Source organism: Cavia porcellus, unplaced genomic scaffold (genome assembly GCF_034190915.1).
Source record: "Cavia porcellus strain 051 isolate PalLab524CR breed Dunkin Hartley unplaced genomic scaffold, mCavPor4.1 scaffold_20, whole genome shotgun sequence".
Classification (NCBI taxonomy): domain Eukaryota; kingdom Metazoa; phylum Chordata; class Mammalia; order Rodentia; family Caviidae; genus Cavia; species Cavia porcellus.
Window position 1 is genome coordinate 6,830,282 of NW_026947503.1, and position 14,760 is coordinate 6,845,041.

Sequence of the window (14,760 nt, forward strand, 5' to 3'; positions counted from 1 at the left end):
TGGGGATTTAGCTCAGTGGCATAAATACCTGCCTTGAAAGCAGGCAGTCGTGAGTTCGATCCCCGGTACCGATAAAAAAGGAAAAAGACCAAAAACAAAAAGATTGGGAAACAGTACATGGGGTTAAGGAGTGAAATGTTTGGTTTGGGTCTGTTGTGGTGCCTATCAGTCTTTGGTTTTTTTTTTTTTTTTTTTTTTTTTTTTTGTCTTTTTCCTTCTTATTGGTACCGGGGGTTGAACTCACAACTGCCTGCTTGTAAGGCAGGCACTTATGCCACTGAGCTAGATCTCCAGCCCCTAGCAGTCTTTGTTTACAGGAGGTGTTAATTAGACTTACATGTTGGAGGAGTCTGCAGCTGCATGGTCAAGAGTGATTTTTACTCACCTGTATTCATTAGGGCACTGATAGTGATCAAAGTGCAGACGTTATATAAGATCACCGAGGAAGTAACTGCAGATGGAGAAGGGGACAGCATCAAGGACTGAGCCCCAGGTTGCTCTTGGGTTTGCACACAGGGAGCACTGGGCTGGTATAGTGCCCTGGAAATTTGAAGGGATGCAAGGATAGCCTGTTCCCCTGGAAGTCAAGGGAAGAATCCATTTCCAGGAGGAGAAATCGGCTGTGCAATGTTTCCCTAGTGTTTATGCCATGAACAGCACAAAGCTAGTTGAAATTTCAGAAGCTGATAGCCAACAGTAACTGTTTGCAGTAATTGAGTATCCTTTATTCGAGATGCTTGTGACTAGGAGTGTTTTGAATTTCATGTTTTGAAATACATGCATATACATAATCATATTTATTAGAAATGGGACCTGATATGGTTTATGTCAAGAATCTCCCCTGCAGGCGGAAGAGGATGGACCATGGGGTCTCTGTAGCTGACTTTCCCTGGGGGGCCTGGAGTCCGGTTGGCAAAGAGGGTCACTGGGATGTGACCTGGAAGGTTTGTTTCTCTCCCTGGCTGCTTCTTTTCTCCGCTTCCTGGCTGTCACAAAATCAGCAGTTTGCCTCCGCCAGCCTCTTCTACCACGTCTTCCTGTCTTGGGGGCACCAACTATGGACTGAAAACTTGAGCCAAAAAAAAGCTCTTCTCCTTTAAATTGTGGGTGGTAGGTTTTTTGTGCCAGTGAAAAAAGGGACTAAAAGACAAGATCCGAGTCTAAATATACAGTGCATTTGTTTTATGTGCTCCTTGCACACATAGGGCCCAAAGTTAATTTTTTTGCAATATTTTAGTGCACCTGTGTTTTGACTGCAACCCATTACATGAAGCTAGGCATGGGATTTTTCATCCATGGTCTAGCATTGGTGTTCAAAAGGCTTTGGATTTTGGGTTTTAGATTTTTGGACTGGTAATACTCATTCTGTATCATATATTCCTAAAAGTACCTTTAGCATTGGATTGGAGTGTTGCAGTGGATGCCTTGTGAATTACAAACTATGCCATCCTTTAGTCTTTTCAAACATAGTTTCTGTTTATTTTTCTGTAAATAACCATTGAAATCATAGCTGTGAAAAGTAAAAGGGTTTTCTGATAATTTCATTGGTATTCCCTGATTTGTACCTAGGAGTTCCCATATGATGTCAGGATAACATAAAGTTGAGATCAGGCAAAAGCATAGTGAGGAAATTATAGATTCATAAAATGCATGGGTGCTGGGAGGTATCATGGGAGGTGCCAGTAACCAGTTCATACTCCAACCCTGGTGTCTTTCCAGGACTCCCTAACTCCATTCCCAGCTACTGACACCACCGTCCATTCAGTTGCACAAAGCAGGCATTTGAGTCATCCTGCTCCGTGTTGAGTCCTGTCTCCTGTGCCATCCTCACCCTATCAGGATCCCCATCAGTCAGTCTCTCACGCCCATTCACACCTCTTCTTCCCAGGCTGCTACCACCCTACCCCAGCTCCCCTCCTGTCACAGAAGTTGCTGTAACAGCTTTAGAGAACAGGTTTCTCTTACTCTAATTTGCCTTTGTGTTTGTTGCCACTTTCCATTGTCTACAGAACACAGATCAGAATCCTTGAGGACTCTCGAAATTCCCATGTGGCCCATCCTGTCCCAGCCCCATCTTCATCTCCCTTGCTCCTTCCCTCTGGCCCCGGTCAGCCGCTGTTTTATTTCTGAATTTAAGAATCCCCTGTCCTGCAAGACCTTGCTTTCTGCTCTGCTCTGCTCACACCTCTGCTTTTCAGTGTTGGAGATGCTCCTTTGTTATCTTCTTTATGTTGAGAATTTAAAAGAAATTTTGTCTCTTTGAGTCATGGTTTTTTTTGTTTGTTTGTTTGTTTTTGTTTTTTTTAAATTTTTTTTGTACCTGGGATCAAACTCACAACCTCATGCTTGCTAGGCAGGCGCTTAGGCTGCTAAGCTAAATCTCTGGTCCCGAGTCATGGTCTTGATATATAGTCCAGGCAGGCCTTGAACTCACTTTGTAGCCTACACTGGCCTTGAACTCCCAGCAGTCCTCTTGCCTCAGCCTCCCCTCCGGAGGGCTAAGATTACAAGCATTCATCACAGCTACCACCCAGCAATGTTGTTATCTCCTGCACAGTACTGTATTTTATCATTTCAGAACAGATATATTCACCTGCAGTTCAAGTTGAGAACTGCTCATGTTTGATCCCTGTTAATTCTAATGAGCTTTGCTGTTTTTCACGTGGTTTTTTTTGGTCTTTTTTGTTTTTACCAGTACCCGGGATCAAACTCACGACCGCACACTTGCAAAGCAGGCGCTTATGCTGCTGAGCTAAATCCCCAGCCCTTGTTTTTCACTTTTTATTATTTTAATGCATGTGTGCAGTGCATGATGATTCCATTCATGACGAGGAGCTGGTACATGTGCCCAACACCCTGCCCTCCCTCCTCCCTCAGTCTCTTGGTCTCTTTCACATTTGCAAAAGATCCTTGAAAGGCTGTGGTCTCCCGGGAAGAGGACCCAGGGCTATCTTTGTTTGCTGTTGTGTCTGGGGCGTGGAGATGATATAGGGAGTTCATGTTCTCCAAAACTGAAGAATGAGTTTTAGGAACAACAAAGGTGAAGAGTAGAATGTATTTATTGAGAGAAAGTTTCTGTCAGAGAGACAGAAGGGGGTCCCAAGCGGGTTGCCCAGGAGTCTGTCTTTTCCAGGGACTTTTATAGAGTAAAACCATGGGTTCGAGGTGGAGGAAGGCTGGGAACTCAAAAAGCAGATGGGCATAAGGTGGAACATAACTATAGGTAGCCAATAAGATCAATAGTTTAGGTGAAATTGATTACATTGGGGACAAATGGGAAAGCAAGTCATGTAGGAACCTGGGCATTCTTGGAGCTGTGACCTTTCCCCTACAAGGATGGGATAGTGACTCCAGGGTGATAGGGAACTATTTAGAATACCAATCCTTAGGGACGTGGGTGCATGTGTTTGATCTTTTGTCTTGAGGCCTGGCCCACAGCAGGACCTGTCTGTCTCCCCTACAGTTGCAAGGTATCTGGGCTTCTGCACTGGCTCTTTGAGACCTAGCCCTGTCTCACTGCCTAGCTCGGCTGCCTGCAACAGAGACACTTGGTGTGCCCTTGTTGCATGTATAAATAGAAAATGAATTCTCTCTCTGCAGAAATGGAATATTTTAGCTAGAGGGCTGGCTTCCGGGGCAGGTGGATCTACATTCCCATTACTGCTCCTGTTCGGTTCTTCCTTCCTCTTACTGTGCCCCCACTCCAACCCTGCTCGCTTTTCCTCTCCCTAGAGGCCATGGCTGCCGCTGCAGAGTGGAATGCTAGTGAGTTCTGTGGAGCACTGGCGTCTGGCGTGGATGTCACCAAATGGAGGCCTAGCTGCCATTTGACTCCAGCTCTGGGAGAGTTTCACTTTCTTGGTCACCTCTACTCTTTGACCTGTTAGTGATTTTTCTGCAGTCTTTCAGGAAATCATCAGGTGGTTTCGCTCACCTGTTACAGTGCCAGTCACCTTGATCAAAGCCTTGCCTTTCTGTGAGCCATCCTCAAATTGTGTTGCTGCCCCCAAGGAATAGGACTTGAATGGCCCCCAAGACGGAATAAATACAAGCACTCTGAGGTTTTCTTTGTCACTTCTGAGTGCTGAGAATTAAGGAAAAGCATTTCCTTCAGTCTTTGTGTCAGCGTATGTGAGAGTGTTTCACTGTGCCGTTCAGGCAGGCCTTGAACTCACTTTGTAGCCCAGGCTGACCTTGGATAGCAGCAGTCCTCCTGCCTTAGCCTCCCCGGTGCTGGGATTACAGGCATGCACCACCACACCCAGCTTTCTTTAGTTTTAAACTGTAATCTGTGTTTATTAAAACTGCAGCATGCAGCAAGCTCAATTTAAGAAAAGTCCCTTTCCCCTTTATAAAATACAACTTAGTCAAGTACTACTTTAGTTCTCTTGCCTGAGAATCTTTAGATCTCTATGTGTGTCCAGTTGATGGAATCCCTTACCGAGCATCTTAAAAGGAGAAAAACAATCCCTCCTTGCTTCATTGGTACCTTTTGTCTTACTGATAAAAGCAGATAAAATGCTGCTGGCACACAAAGGACTCTGAATATAGACTCCTAGAGATGGGAAGGGAATGGAGGGGCAGGAAAGGGAGGCAAAGGGATTACAGATAAGGAAGATGTGTCACATGCCTGCATCTGGTCCCTGAAATGAGCATAGCTACTGTGTATATAATTATCAGAGGAAGGAGGCTCCTCCCACTTCTTCCTCCTGTGGAAATGACCTTTTTCCTTGCTGCTGCTGTTTCCTGTAGGTAATGTAACCTGATGGCAGCAGCTTGGGCAAGTTACTTGCTTTTCTTTTTTTCCTACTAGAAAGTGAATCCTGCCCAGACTGGGCTTTGCCTACCTGTCCACAGGTTGTGTCGCCTGTACACTGTGGCATACATTCAATGTGCTTCCCAAAGGGAAATGACATGCTGTTCTTCACTTTTTCAGTTATTATCTCAGGCCAGTGGCCTTTCCAAAATCCACACTTAGATTGAGAAAGTCACAGGTGGAAAGTCCTGGGTGGAGGGCTGAAGACATAGGTTGGGTACAGATGAAGGGTCTTGTAATACACAAAAGAGCCCCCCAGAGTCCCCAACCTCGAGTCTAAAAATGGGGCAAGACATGTTCTTTAAAAAAAGCAGCACTGATTTATTTTATCCTGGGCCCAGTGACACAGTGCAGTTGGAGTTTGCAAAAGCCGTGTGTCTCCCTCAAAACTTCCCAGACTTTTTGTAGAAAGCACAATTTACAAAGTAAGGGGTTATGGCCATGGATCAGGAAATCTGCTAAGGAATGAGGAAGATCTTTGTTTCCCTTTGCAGAAGACAGAGAAGTCTAGCAGGAATTAACAATCCTGTGTCAACTTACTTTAGCACACCATTTTAGATAACATCTGTTATTTGTAGAGGGCAGCAATGATTAACATATCAATTAGGTCAGGTTCCCAGGGATTTACAATTCTTTACAGAGGGGAGCATTGATTAACATATCAAGTAGGTCACCCAGAAAAAGAAAGGATGCATACAGAACAGTGTGGCGGTGTCACAGGTACTTTGGTCATATAACTTAGGCATAACACAAACATAATGTAGCTCTTTTTGCTAGTGTACAGCATTCCCCACTTATTTTAGTCAGTGATCCAAATCATTGGCTCATGGGGTTTTCAGACCTTGTGTCTTTAAAATCATAAGCTTTATAGTTTGAACCTGATCTTTGACATAGTTTACCAACTTGTTTACAATATAAGGCCCAACAGGAAGATTAACAAAGGTCTTGCAGCTGCCATTATTAAAGCTGTTAACCAAAAGGAGAAAGAAAACCAACATTTAAATTAACTCTGTTTTGTCTGATGACTTCAGAATGATTCGCATACAAGTAAAAATTTTTTTTAGCCAGACAGAGGCCTCCTTGGAGTCTCCATAAGGGAAAACACAAGATTATCAGCTACCTTTGGCAATCTTAAGCTTCTAAAGAATCCTTGGAGGGAACGACAGTCCACTTATCTGTAGGGTGATCGCCTTAGGAGGCCGGGACCGGCTTGAAGTGGGAATGATGAATCCATGCAGGCTTTTTGGCTATTTTGATAGAGGTTGGAGTGCTGAGGACTACAGTGTAGGGACCTTCCCAATCACGGCTCAAGAGATTTACAGTGAAGCCTTTTGATAAGGACCGGTGTCCCAGGCTCTACAGCAGGGCATTTGTCCTCACAGTGGGCCGCAGGCAGAGGATGTTGTTGATGAAATAACCAGTGGATGGAAGTCAGAACTGGCTGAAGGGCCTAGGAGGGACTTAATAAGATCTTGATTAGCTAAATCAGCTAATGTTTTTTTAGAAATCTTAGGGATAAGAGGAGGAAGCCTCTCATGTAAAGCCTTAGAAAGGGAAAATACCAGTAACACAGAGGATACACTGCACACACAAAAGGGCAAAAAAGGAAGGAGACTCACCCAGTTTTCACCAGTTTTTAAAGCCGTTAGTTATTACCGTCTTTAAAGTCTGATTCATCCTTTTTATTTGTCCTGAACTTTGAGGCCAGTAAGCACAATGGAGTTTTCAATTGATTTGCAAAGCTTAGGTTAGTTTTTGAGTTATCTGGGGTATAAAAGCCAGACCATTGTCAGACCCCATGGATAAGGAGAGGCCAAATCGGGGAAACTGCTATCAGGGCTGACTCAGACTTAGTAGGCAACGCTTTAACCCATCTAGTGAAAAATATCTATCATTATTAATAAGTACTTATTTTCTTGAAGTCCAGGCTTTTCCATTTTTGTAAAGTCTCCAATGTTCTCTAGCCATAGTCCCACATAGTGAGTGGTTGCTTTGGGTTCACCAATTGGCACTGAGGTCATCTGAGGCTCACAGACTGGGCAAGCTTTGATATTAGCCCCCAGGGATTGCTCAAGTTGACCTGCCAAATGCAAGTCTTTTTAAGTAAATAGGCTCTGACAAAGTAGGTGGGATCAGCAGTAATGTCAGGGCTATCTCATTTGCCACTGATTTTGTGGCTGCCTTTTGGGCAGTGGCATCTGCTAAATTATTTTCTCATATAACAAGGCCATCTCCCGCTCAAGGGCTGTACAGCAGATAATAGCCACTCTCCTTGGCATCTAGATTGCAGCCAACAAATCCAAAATTTGGGGAGTATTTTTAATCTTTTGGCCCCAGAAGTCAATAAACACCATTCTTGATAAGTGGCCCCATGAACATGGGCAGAAACAAATGCATACTTTGACAACTTGAGGGCCTCAGTGAGGGCAATGAGTCAGCCCATTGGGCCAATGTTCCCAGCTCCAAGGTTGGTTCCCATAGAATCTGAGAGTCTGTGGTAACGGCAGCTCCCATGACCCGCTTACCTTGATAGCTGTAACTGCTTCCATCGGAGAAATACAAAGGAACTCTGAATAGTGGCTCATCTGTCAAGTCTGGTCCCCAATACAGTTGTGGAGGGGCAAGGAAGGGTCATCATCAGGCAGCAGCGTAGCAGGGTTTGAAGTCACTGTCCCCTTAACTGATAGTAGTCAGATCTAGAAGTATTGCCTGATAATGCATAACTTGAGAATTGGGCAGCCATCAGTCTAGTGGAGCTTTGATGCGAGTCTGCAGCGAATAGGAGGGAACAATTAAGAGTTTCTATCCAAAAGTCAATTTTTAAACCTCCTTTACCAGGAGAGCCACCGAGGAAATCACCCGCAGACAAGGTGCCATCTGGCTGCCAAATAATCAAGTCTCTTGGAAAGATAGGCAACAGGCCTCTGCCAGGGTCCCAAACTCTGGGTCAGTCCTGTGGCTCCTAGAAATTCTTGCACTTGCTTTTTAGTCACAGGGACTGGAATCTGTTGGATGGCTTGCATCCACTGGGAGGAAAGAGTCTTTATTTTTCTTTATGAAGAGTCCAACAACCAATGCAGTCCTGCCCAGCAGAAACCTCTTAAGCCTAGTCTTTAGGGGCCTCCCTGTTGTCAAATATCTTTTAAGCAACCTCTAATAACTGACTGAAGGGCATTCCCTCGAATCTCAAACTTTTGCAATTTTCATTTAATATCAGGGCCTGACTGGGTTACAAAGGCAATATTAATGGCCCTTGCATTTTTAGGTGCTACTGGTGTATAAATGTGATAGGCCTTTTGCAATCTTTTCAGAAAACCCTGAGGGAGACTTATTAGCCAATTGCCTCACCTCTGCTATCTTGGGCAAATTGGTGGGTTTTCTGGGGTGCCTAATGGCTACCAAGAACAACTGGCAATACCGATTGAGAGCCTCCTTACCTCTGGTTGTCCAGTTGGGGTGGGACAAAAGGAAAACATGGTTCTGGCATTCTGGATCAGAGGGCAGGTTTCATCTGGATGGCACACTGCTTTTTTTGTTTGTTTGTTTGTTTTTCCCCAGCAATCAAAATCACAACTCTGTCTTTATAATCTATAGCATTCCTGGGATTGTTTTTTCCTGGCCAGACTCACAGTATTGCAAATTATCCTGTTGAGCTCTTTGCTCTTGATTTGCAACATAAAGCTGGCTAAGAGCCCCCAACAATAGCCATGCCACAGAAAGCATTTTCTCTTTTACATTTTTACTTTAAGACAAAACCACTTTTTTTTATTTAATACCAGTCAATTACTTTTTCTCTTGCTTTTTAGACAACATTAAAACCTTTAACAAAATCTTTGAAGTGACTTTCTTTGAGTAGTCTAAAACATATTTAATCGTTTTGTCTTTTTACCACCTTAAATGTTGTACTTTAAAAAACTATAACTTTTTTAACTGGCTCAATTACAGTATGATCTGATTTTACTTGGGAAAGTTCATATGATTTTTAAAACCTGTAAGTGTATGTGTGTGTGTGTATATATATATATATATATATATATATATGTATGTGTGTGTGTGTGTGTGTGTGTGTGTGTGTGCACATATATTCACATTTTAACCAGAAAGAAAAATACTTTTTAAAGGCATGCCGAGATTGCAAGTAATCAGTTGAGGACTAAAACATTAAACAAGGCACCACAAAAAACAAGACCAACGTTAAAGACACAAACGAAAGTTTTTCTGTCCATAGTTTGGCGAGATAAAAGGGAAATAATTTTTATTATGAACCTTGAGTCTGATAAGCTGCATGGATCCTGCAACAGAAATGGACAACGAACCCCTAAGTTAGTAACAAATTCAAACAGGTGGACAACTCCAAAGTACAAAAATTGAACATAGAGACAAATGGATGAAAACGGGCCCCAAAACACAAATGGGCCTCAATGCCCCACACAGGCCTAGGCCCCCCACACAAGCCTAGGCCACAGATATGGGCCTAAGCCATACACATTACAAACGGGCGAGAGCCCCCAGAATCCAGTGCAGAAGGAGCACTGGGCTCGTCTGCAGTCACTGCACACATCCAAGTTACAAACAGGCAAACAGGCCGAAGCCCAAAGTTACAAATAGGCCCCAAAGCCCTAAATTACAAACGAGCAAAAAAAGCCCCCGAAAGTTGTCTCATTCTATCTGCAGTTACAAATGTGCACACTCAGATTACAAACAGGCCAAAAAAAAAAAAAAAAAAAAAACCCCAAATACTTACAGATGTTTAGCCGATCAATGGGTGAAAAAATAATTTGGAGGAGGTCCCTCAGTACTCCCTGATGAGCCCCTAAATCTTGTAATCCACAAACAAGCCCCCAGAGCCCCCAACCTTGAGTCCAAAAGTGTGGTGAGACATGTTTTTTTAAAAAAAAGCAGCGCTGATTTATTTTATCTTGGGCCCAGTGACACAGTGCAGTTGGAGTTTGCAAAAGCCGTGTGTCTCCCTCAAAACTTCCCAGACTTTTTGTAGAAAGCACAATTTACAAAGTAAGGGGTTATGGCCATGGATCAGGAAATCTGCTAAGGAATGAGGAAGACCTTTATTTTCCCTTTGCAGAGGACAGAGAAGTCTAGCAGGAATTAGCAATCCTTTGTCAACTTATTTTAGCACACAATTTTAGATAACATCTGTTATTTGTAGAGGGCAGCAATGGTTACCATATCAATTAGGTCAGGTTCCCAGGGACTTACAATTCTTTATAGAGGGGAGCATTGATTAACATATCAATTAGGTCACCCAGGAAAAGAACAGTATGGTGGCCGTTACAGGTACTTTGGTCATATAACTTAGTCATAACACAAACATAATGAAGCTCTTTTTGCTAGTGTAGAGTAAAGAGGAACAGTCCCGATGGTTTCATGGCCAAGCAAAGCAGACCTTATCAAAATGTTCATGACACCTGCATGGAGCTTGTGCTGCAGTGTGAACACGGGATAGAGTAACAGGTGGGGGCTGCTGCATTTTCATGACAAGCACCAAGTGCATAAGTAAGTGTTTACTGTACATGATGGGCAGTTGCAGTCACCGTGTCATCTCTTGACTTCTGGGTAACCTGTTGGGTAAATAAGCTTGTCATTTCTTTAATTTTCCTGGAAAAATACTAACTTTCATTCTCACTCTCCTTTCTGCAGCATCCTGGTGGGGAAGAAGTCTTAAGAGAACAAGCTGGGGGTGATGCTACGGAGAATTTTGAAGATGTTGGTCATTCTACCGATGCTAGAGAACTGTCTAAGACATTTATCATTGGGGAAGTCCACCCCGTAAGTTTCTGGAGTTCTTTTGTTTCTAACACTACTGGACCTCACCCAAGCAAAGATTTGTATCTACACAAAAGTTAACACAAATTAGATAAAAGCAACTCCTGACTTGAGAACACTATTTTTTTTCCTAAGTAAATCAACCTGAATGTGCATTGCATTTCACTGGTTGCATTTTTCACTATCTCTGAGTCGGAATGCTCTAGCCCCAAGTCCCTGTGTTGGGCAGGAGAAAGCTCAGGCTTTGGTGAAAGTTCACCAAACAGCATTTGCAAAGGTACTGTCAAGCCAGCAGAGCTTCCTTTCCTTGTTTTTTTGACTAAGATGTTTTTCTTAAGAAATCCTATTTCTACTTTCATTAGTCTGAGGATATTTTAATTCTAAAAAATTATTTTAGGGCAGTGTTACATTAAACAAATAGGTTCTGTCTTAGTAAAACAGTATATTATCCTCTTTCTGTTCACCTCCACCCCCAGTCCCACCCCCAGACCTTTGGTCCCAGCGTATTCTCTGACTTTTGAAACTGCTGGCCCCATTTGGCTTTTATATAAACACAGGGCTGTGATAGGAAGTTAGATCCTACTGCAGCAAATTTAAATGACCAACATGGACTCTGCAGTCAGTCAGCTAACTTATTGTACGCACATGTGAAGACTTAGGGCACCTCTCGGTTTTCTGGATTTCAGAGTAGATAGTGAGTACCAGGCCACGTGCTAAGCTACCTTCTGCTTTAAGACAGTATCTGATTCCTTTCTGCTTCCCTGGCTCTCATACATCACAAGCAGCAGCCAGGGTAAGAGGAGCTGCCAGAAGCATGCAGTTTTCTCTAATGAGACACATCAGCTGATCACCTTATCCCAAGTGATCACACTGCAGAAAAGATTTTAAAATGTACACAAAAAATTGGATGTAAATAATGCTTTTTAATGACTGTAAATGAAGGAAAGGTTGTATTGGGCTTTTTGCAGAAGGCCCAGAAGTAGGAAATCTATCTTAGGACAACCTCCATTGAATGAGGAGGAGTGATTTGTTTGTTTTGGTGGTAGGAAGTAAATATTTTGAAGAAATATATCTCACCTGTTGGAAAGTTTGTTTGCCTATATATTTTCATCTGTATAATTCCGTAAAAGTGAAATGGTTTCATAGTGATGAGAGGTGCAGCTATCCTTCTCCCCATCCAGTGGCTGAGCAGGGGGAGAAAGAGACTCGGGCTGTGTCTGCAGTGGTTCTGCTTTACCCTGTCCTGCTGGGTGTACCTGCAGCTGTAGACACCTTTGGTGATACACTTCAGCCAGAAGTTCAAATAGTTTATGAAAAATGACAGGGATTCACATGAATAAGAGCTATCATCTCGAAGGTAATTTGCTAGGAGAGAAGAAAGGAATCAGGTCTTCAGCTGCTCCTCAAATTAAGGATCCCAGTTCAGAACCCATAAATGCCCACTCACATCTACAAATGATTAGGACTGTCACAAATACCAGTTTTTGGAACTCTACATAGAAAATACTTATTGCCATGAAATTGCTTATTATCTGCTATGAAGCCATCAGATTTTGTGTTTAACAATGAAATGCTGAGCCCAAAATGCTAATTGCTGAATAGTAATTTTAAAACAATTCTCAAAAGAATGAAGCTGTAGATGTTTCATTACTACATAATGTTCTTCTTTTTATTTTTTGCAGGATGACAGGCCAAAGTTAGCCAAGCCTACGGTAAGTATGTGACCGTCTCAGATGTGTTAGTGGATGAGGGGTTGTTTTGTTCTATTTAATACCTGTCATACTCGAGGCAAAGGTCTTTTACTTACCTGACTGAGGCTGGCAGAATTCTTTGTAAATGAGATGAATTATTAACTGGGTGACTCAGCAAAAGTTTTATTTGAAAGCACTAGTTGGTATGTTTTGTGCAGAGAGTGTGTGTGTCATTTTTGTACAACTCAGTACTTAAATTATTTCATCATAATTATCAGGAAATACCTTTTGATGTTCTGGGATTGTGGCTCGGTGGTAGAATGCTGCAAAAATCCCAGTACAGCAAAGAAAAGCAAAACAAATTAACCTTATGAAGAGCTACTTTTTACAGTATCACTGAGCTTCTGGCCTGAAAGCTGTGACATGAGCCTCCTTTTCACAGCCTCAAGCCTCATGGGGTGGAAGCCTTTTATCTGAGTCATTGAGGGCACTGCTCTTGTTTCTCTTTCCTGCGTCTCTGAGCAGAGTAAGTTCAGTAAGCTGCACTCATTTTTTTGTCTTTTTTGAGGCAGGGTCTCGATGTGCAGTTCAGGCTGGCCTTGAGCTCACTTTGTAGCCCAGGCTGGTGTCAGACTCGCAACGATCCTCCCTCCTCAGCCTCCTGAGTGCTGGGATTACAGGCATGAGCTGCCACGCCCAGCAGCTGCATTTTACACACCGGTTTACTAGTTCTTCCTTCAGAGCTGTCTTCTTATTTATGTTTGAAGATAAACAGAGTACGAATGGATGGGAGCAGCCAAAGTATCTAAAAAGTACAAGCAGGCAAAATGTTTCCTGGTCATTAGTTAAAGAATGAAGGAAAGTGTTGCTTCAAACAAATGACAGGAAGAAAGTACCGTTTTTTCCCTTGATGTATGCTGCTGGTGGTCCTGGAGAGAGGACGGACAGCAGCATTCCACAGAGCTTGTGGTACAAACTGGGGAACTGACTCTGCTGCTGGTGCTGACGGGATGTGCCCTTCCCTCTGCAGGGTACAGCGTTCATTCAGAGGCGTGAGGGTAAAGGCGTGTGGCCTCAGTCCTCAGACAGTTCCATGACAGTCTCGAGTAGTACTGTTGAGTACAAAACAGTTTCCTTTGTATTATTTTCCTTTGTATTTCTGTTCAAAAAAAAAAAGAGGCTTAACTTCAGTGTTAGTGATATGAATGTTTCAGGAAGATAAAAAATGGGCTTAAAAGTTCAAAAGGTATCTGGGGTAGTTGCTTAGACTTAGACTCCTTACTGTAAGATCATTAGACTAAATCGCTTTTTTTGTTTGTTTTTGAGGCTACTTTTTGGATGGCTGAAACATTGTGATATAGGGAATTTTCTCTTTTTTTTTCCTGGATTCTCTCTAGAAAAGTCTTTTTTTTTTTCCTGATGGTGTTCAGTATGTTAATATCTTAGTGCAAATCATTCATGTGCTAGAAGACAAGGATTTGTGGGGGCTCGTGATCCTGCCCCTGGCCGTGGTGCCCAGAAGCGGAAAGCACACAGGGGGCTGTGTGTTCCCGCATAGCAGCCTCCTGTTGGAGGCCAGCTCCCATCAAACTTCATCGATTACATTCAGAATACGTGTGTGCTGTGCTCTGTGTGGTACTGTCACCCACTGCTCTTTGCTGCAGTAGTATTCGGTGCATACAGTAGTTGTGTATTTAACCCACCTGTCCCTTCAATTCTTGGATTATTTTGGGACAGAGCAAGTTTATACGCTCAATTCTGAGAATCAAGATTTCTACATTAAAGTAAGTGTTCGCAGCTCACGGTGGTAGGGTGAGCTATTGTGTGCATCACTGTATCACTTCGTGTCTGATCAGCTTGGTGGGTATGGAAGATCTCAGCAGAGTCTGACTCACTATTTAAACATTTTTGTGCTCTCTTCTGTGATTTTACGGATGTATGAGCTTTTGAGTGTTTTATTATGAACTAAATTATAATTGAATAACTGTGGGGGAAATTTTGCTTCAAGTAAATAACAGAAAGTATAAATCTTTTCATTTTGACTATGCTAGTTTTTTTTTTTTTTTTTTTTAACTGGGACTGGAATTCAGGGCCTCACACTTGCCAGGTAGGCACTGTGTGTTGAGCTATATCCTCAGCCCTTTCTAGTTACTTCAGAGGCAATAAACAAAATGAAATATAAGAAAATGTGTGGCCATTTTTCTAGTTCTATCTTCTTTGTGTTTTTGTTTAAAGAAGAAAAGAGATATTTCTTAATTGTGTGTCTGTATTCTAGCTATTTCAAGACTGGAAAATGTGTACCACAGTCTGATTTTCTTTTTATGAAAAGAAAATTGCATAACAAAATAGTAAATGAATAACAATAATTAATATACTGTATCATTATCTTCAAAATAGTCTCTCAGAGTACAAGACAAGATTCTCTTTTACAAAAAAGAAACAGATAATAGCACAAAACTTTCTCTTCAG

The 14,760-nt window shown here is 42.5% G+C and overlaps 1 protein-coding gene across 1 annotated transcript in view; it reads left to right on the plus strand.

Moving 5' to 3' along the window:
* LOC100735904 (cytochrome b5) overlaps positions 1 to 14,760 on the plus strand; it is a 47,026-nt gene that overhangs the window by 27,467 nt on the left and 4,799 nt on the right. The window contains exons 2-3 of the mRNA XM_013149036.3: positions 10,475 to 10,603; positions 12,283 to 12,312. Coding sequence (XP_013004490.1) covers positions 10,475 to 10,603; positions 12,283 to 12,312 — 159 coding nt within the window. The remainder of the gene's footprint in view (positions 1 to 10,474; positions 10,604 to 12,282; positions 12,313 to 14,760) is intronic.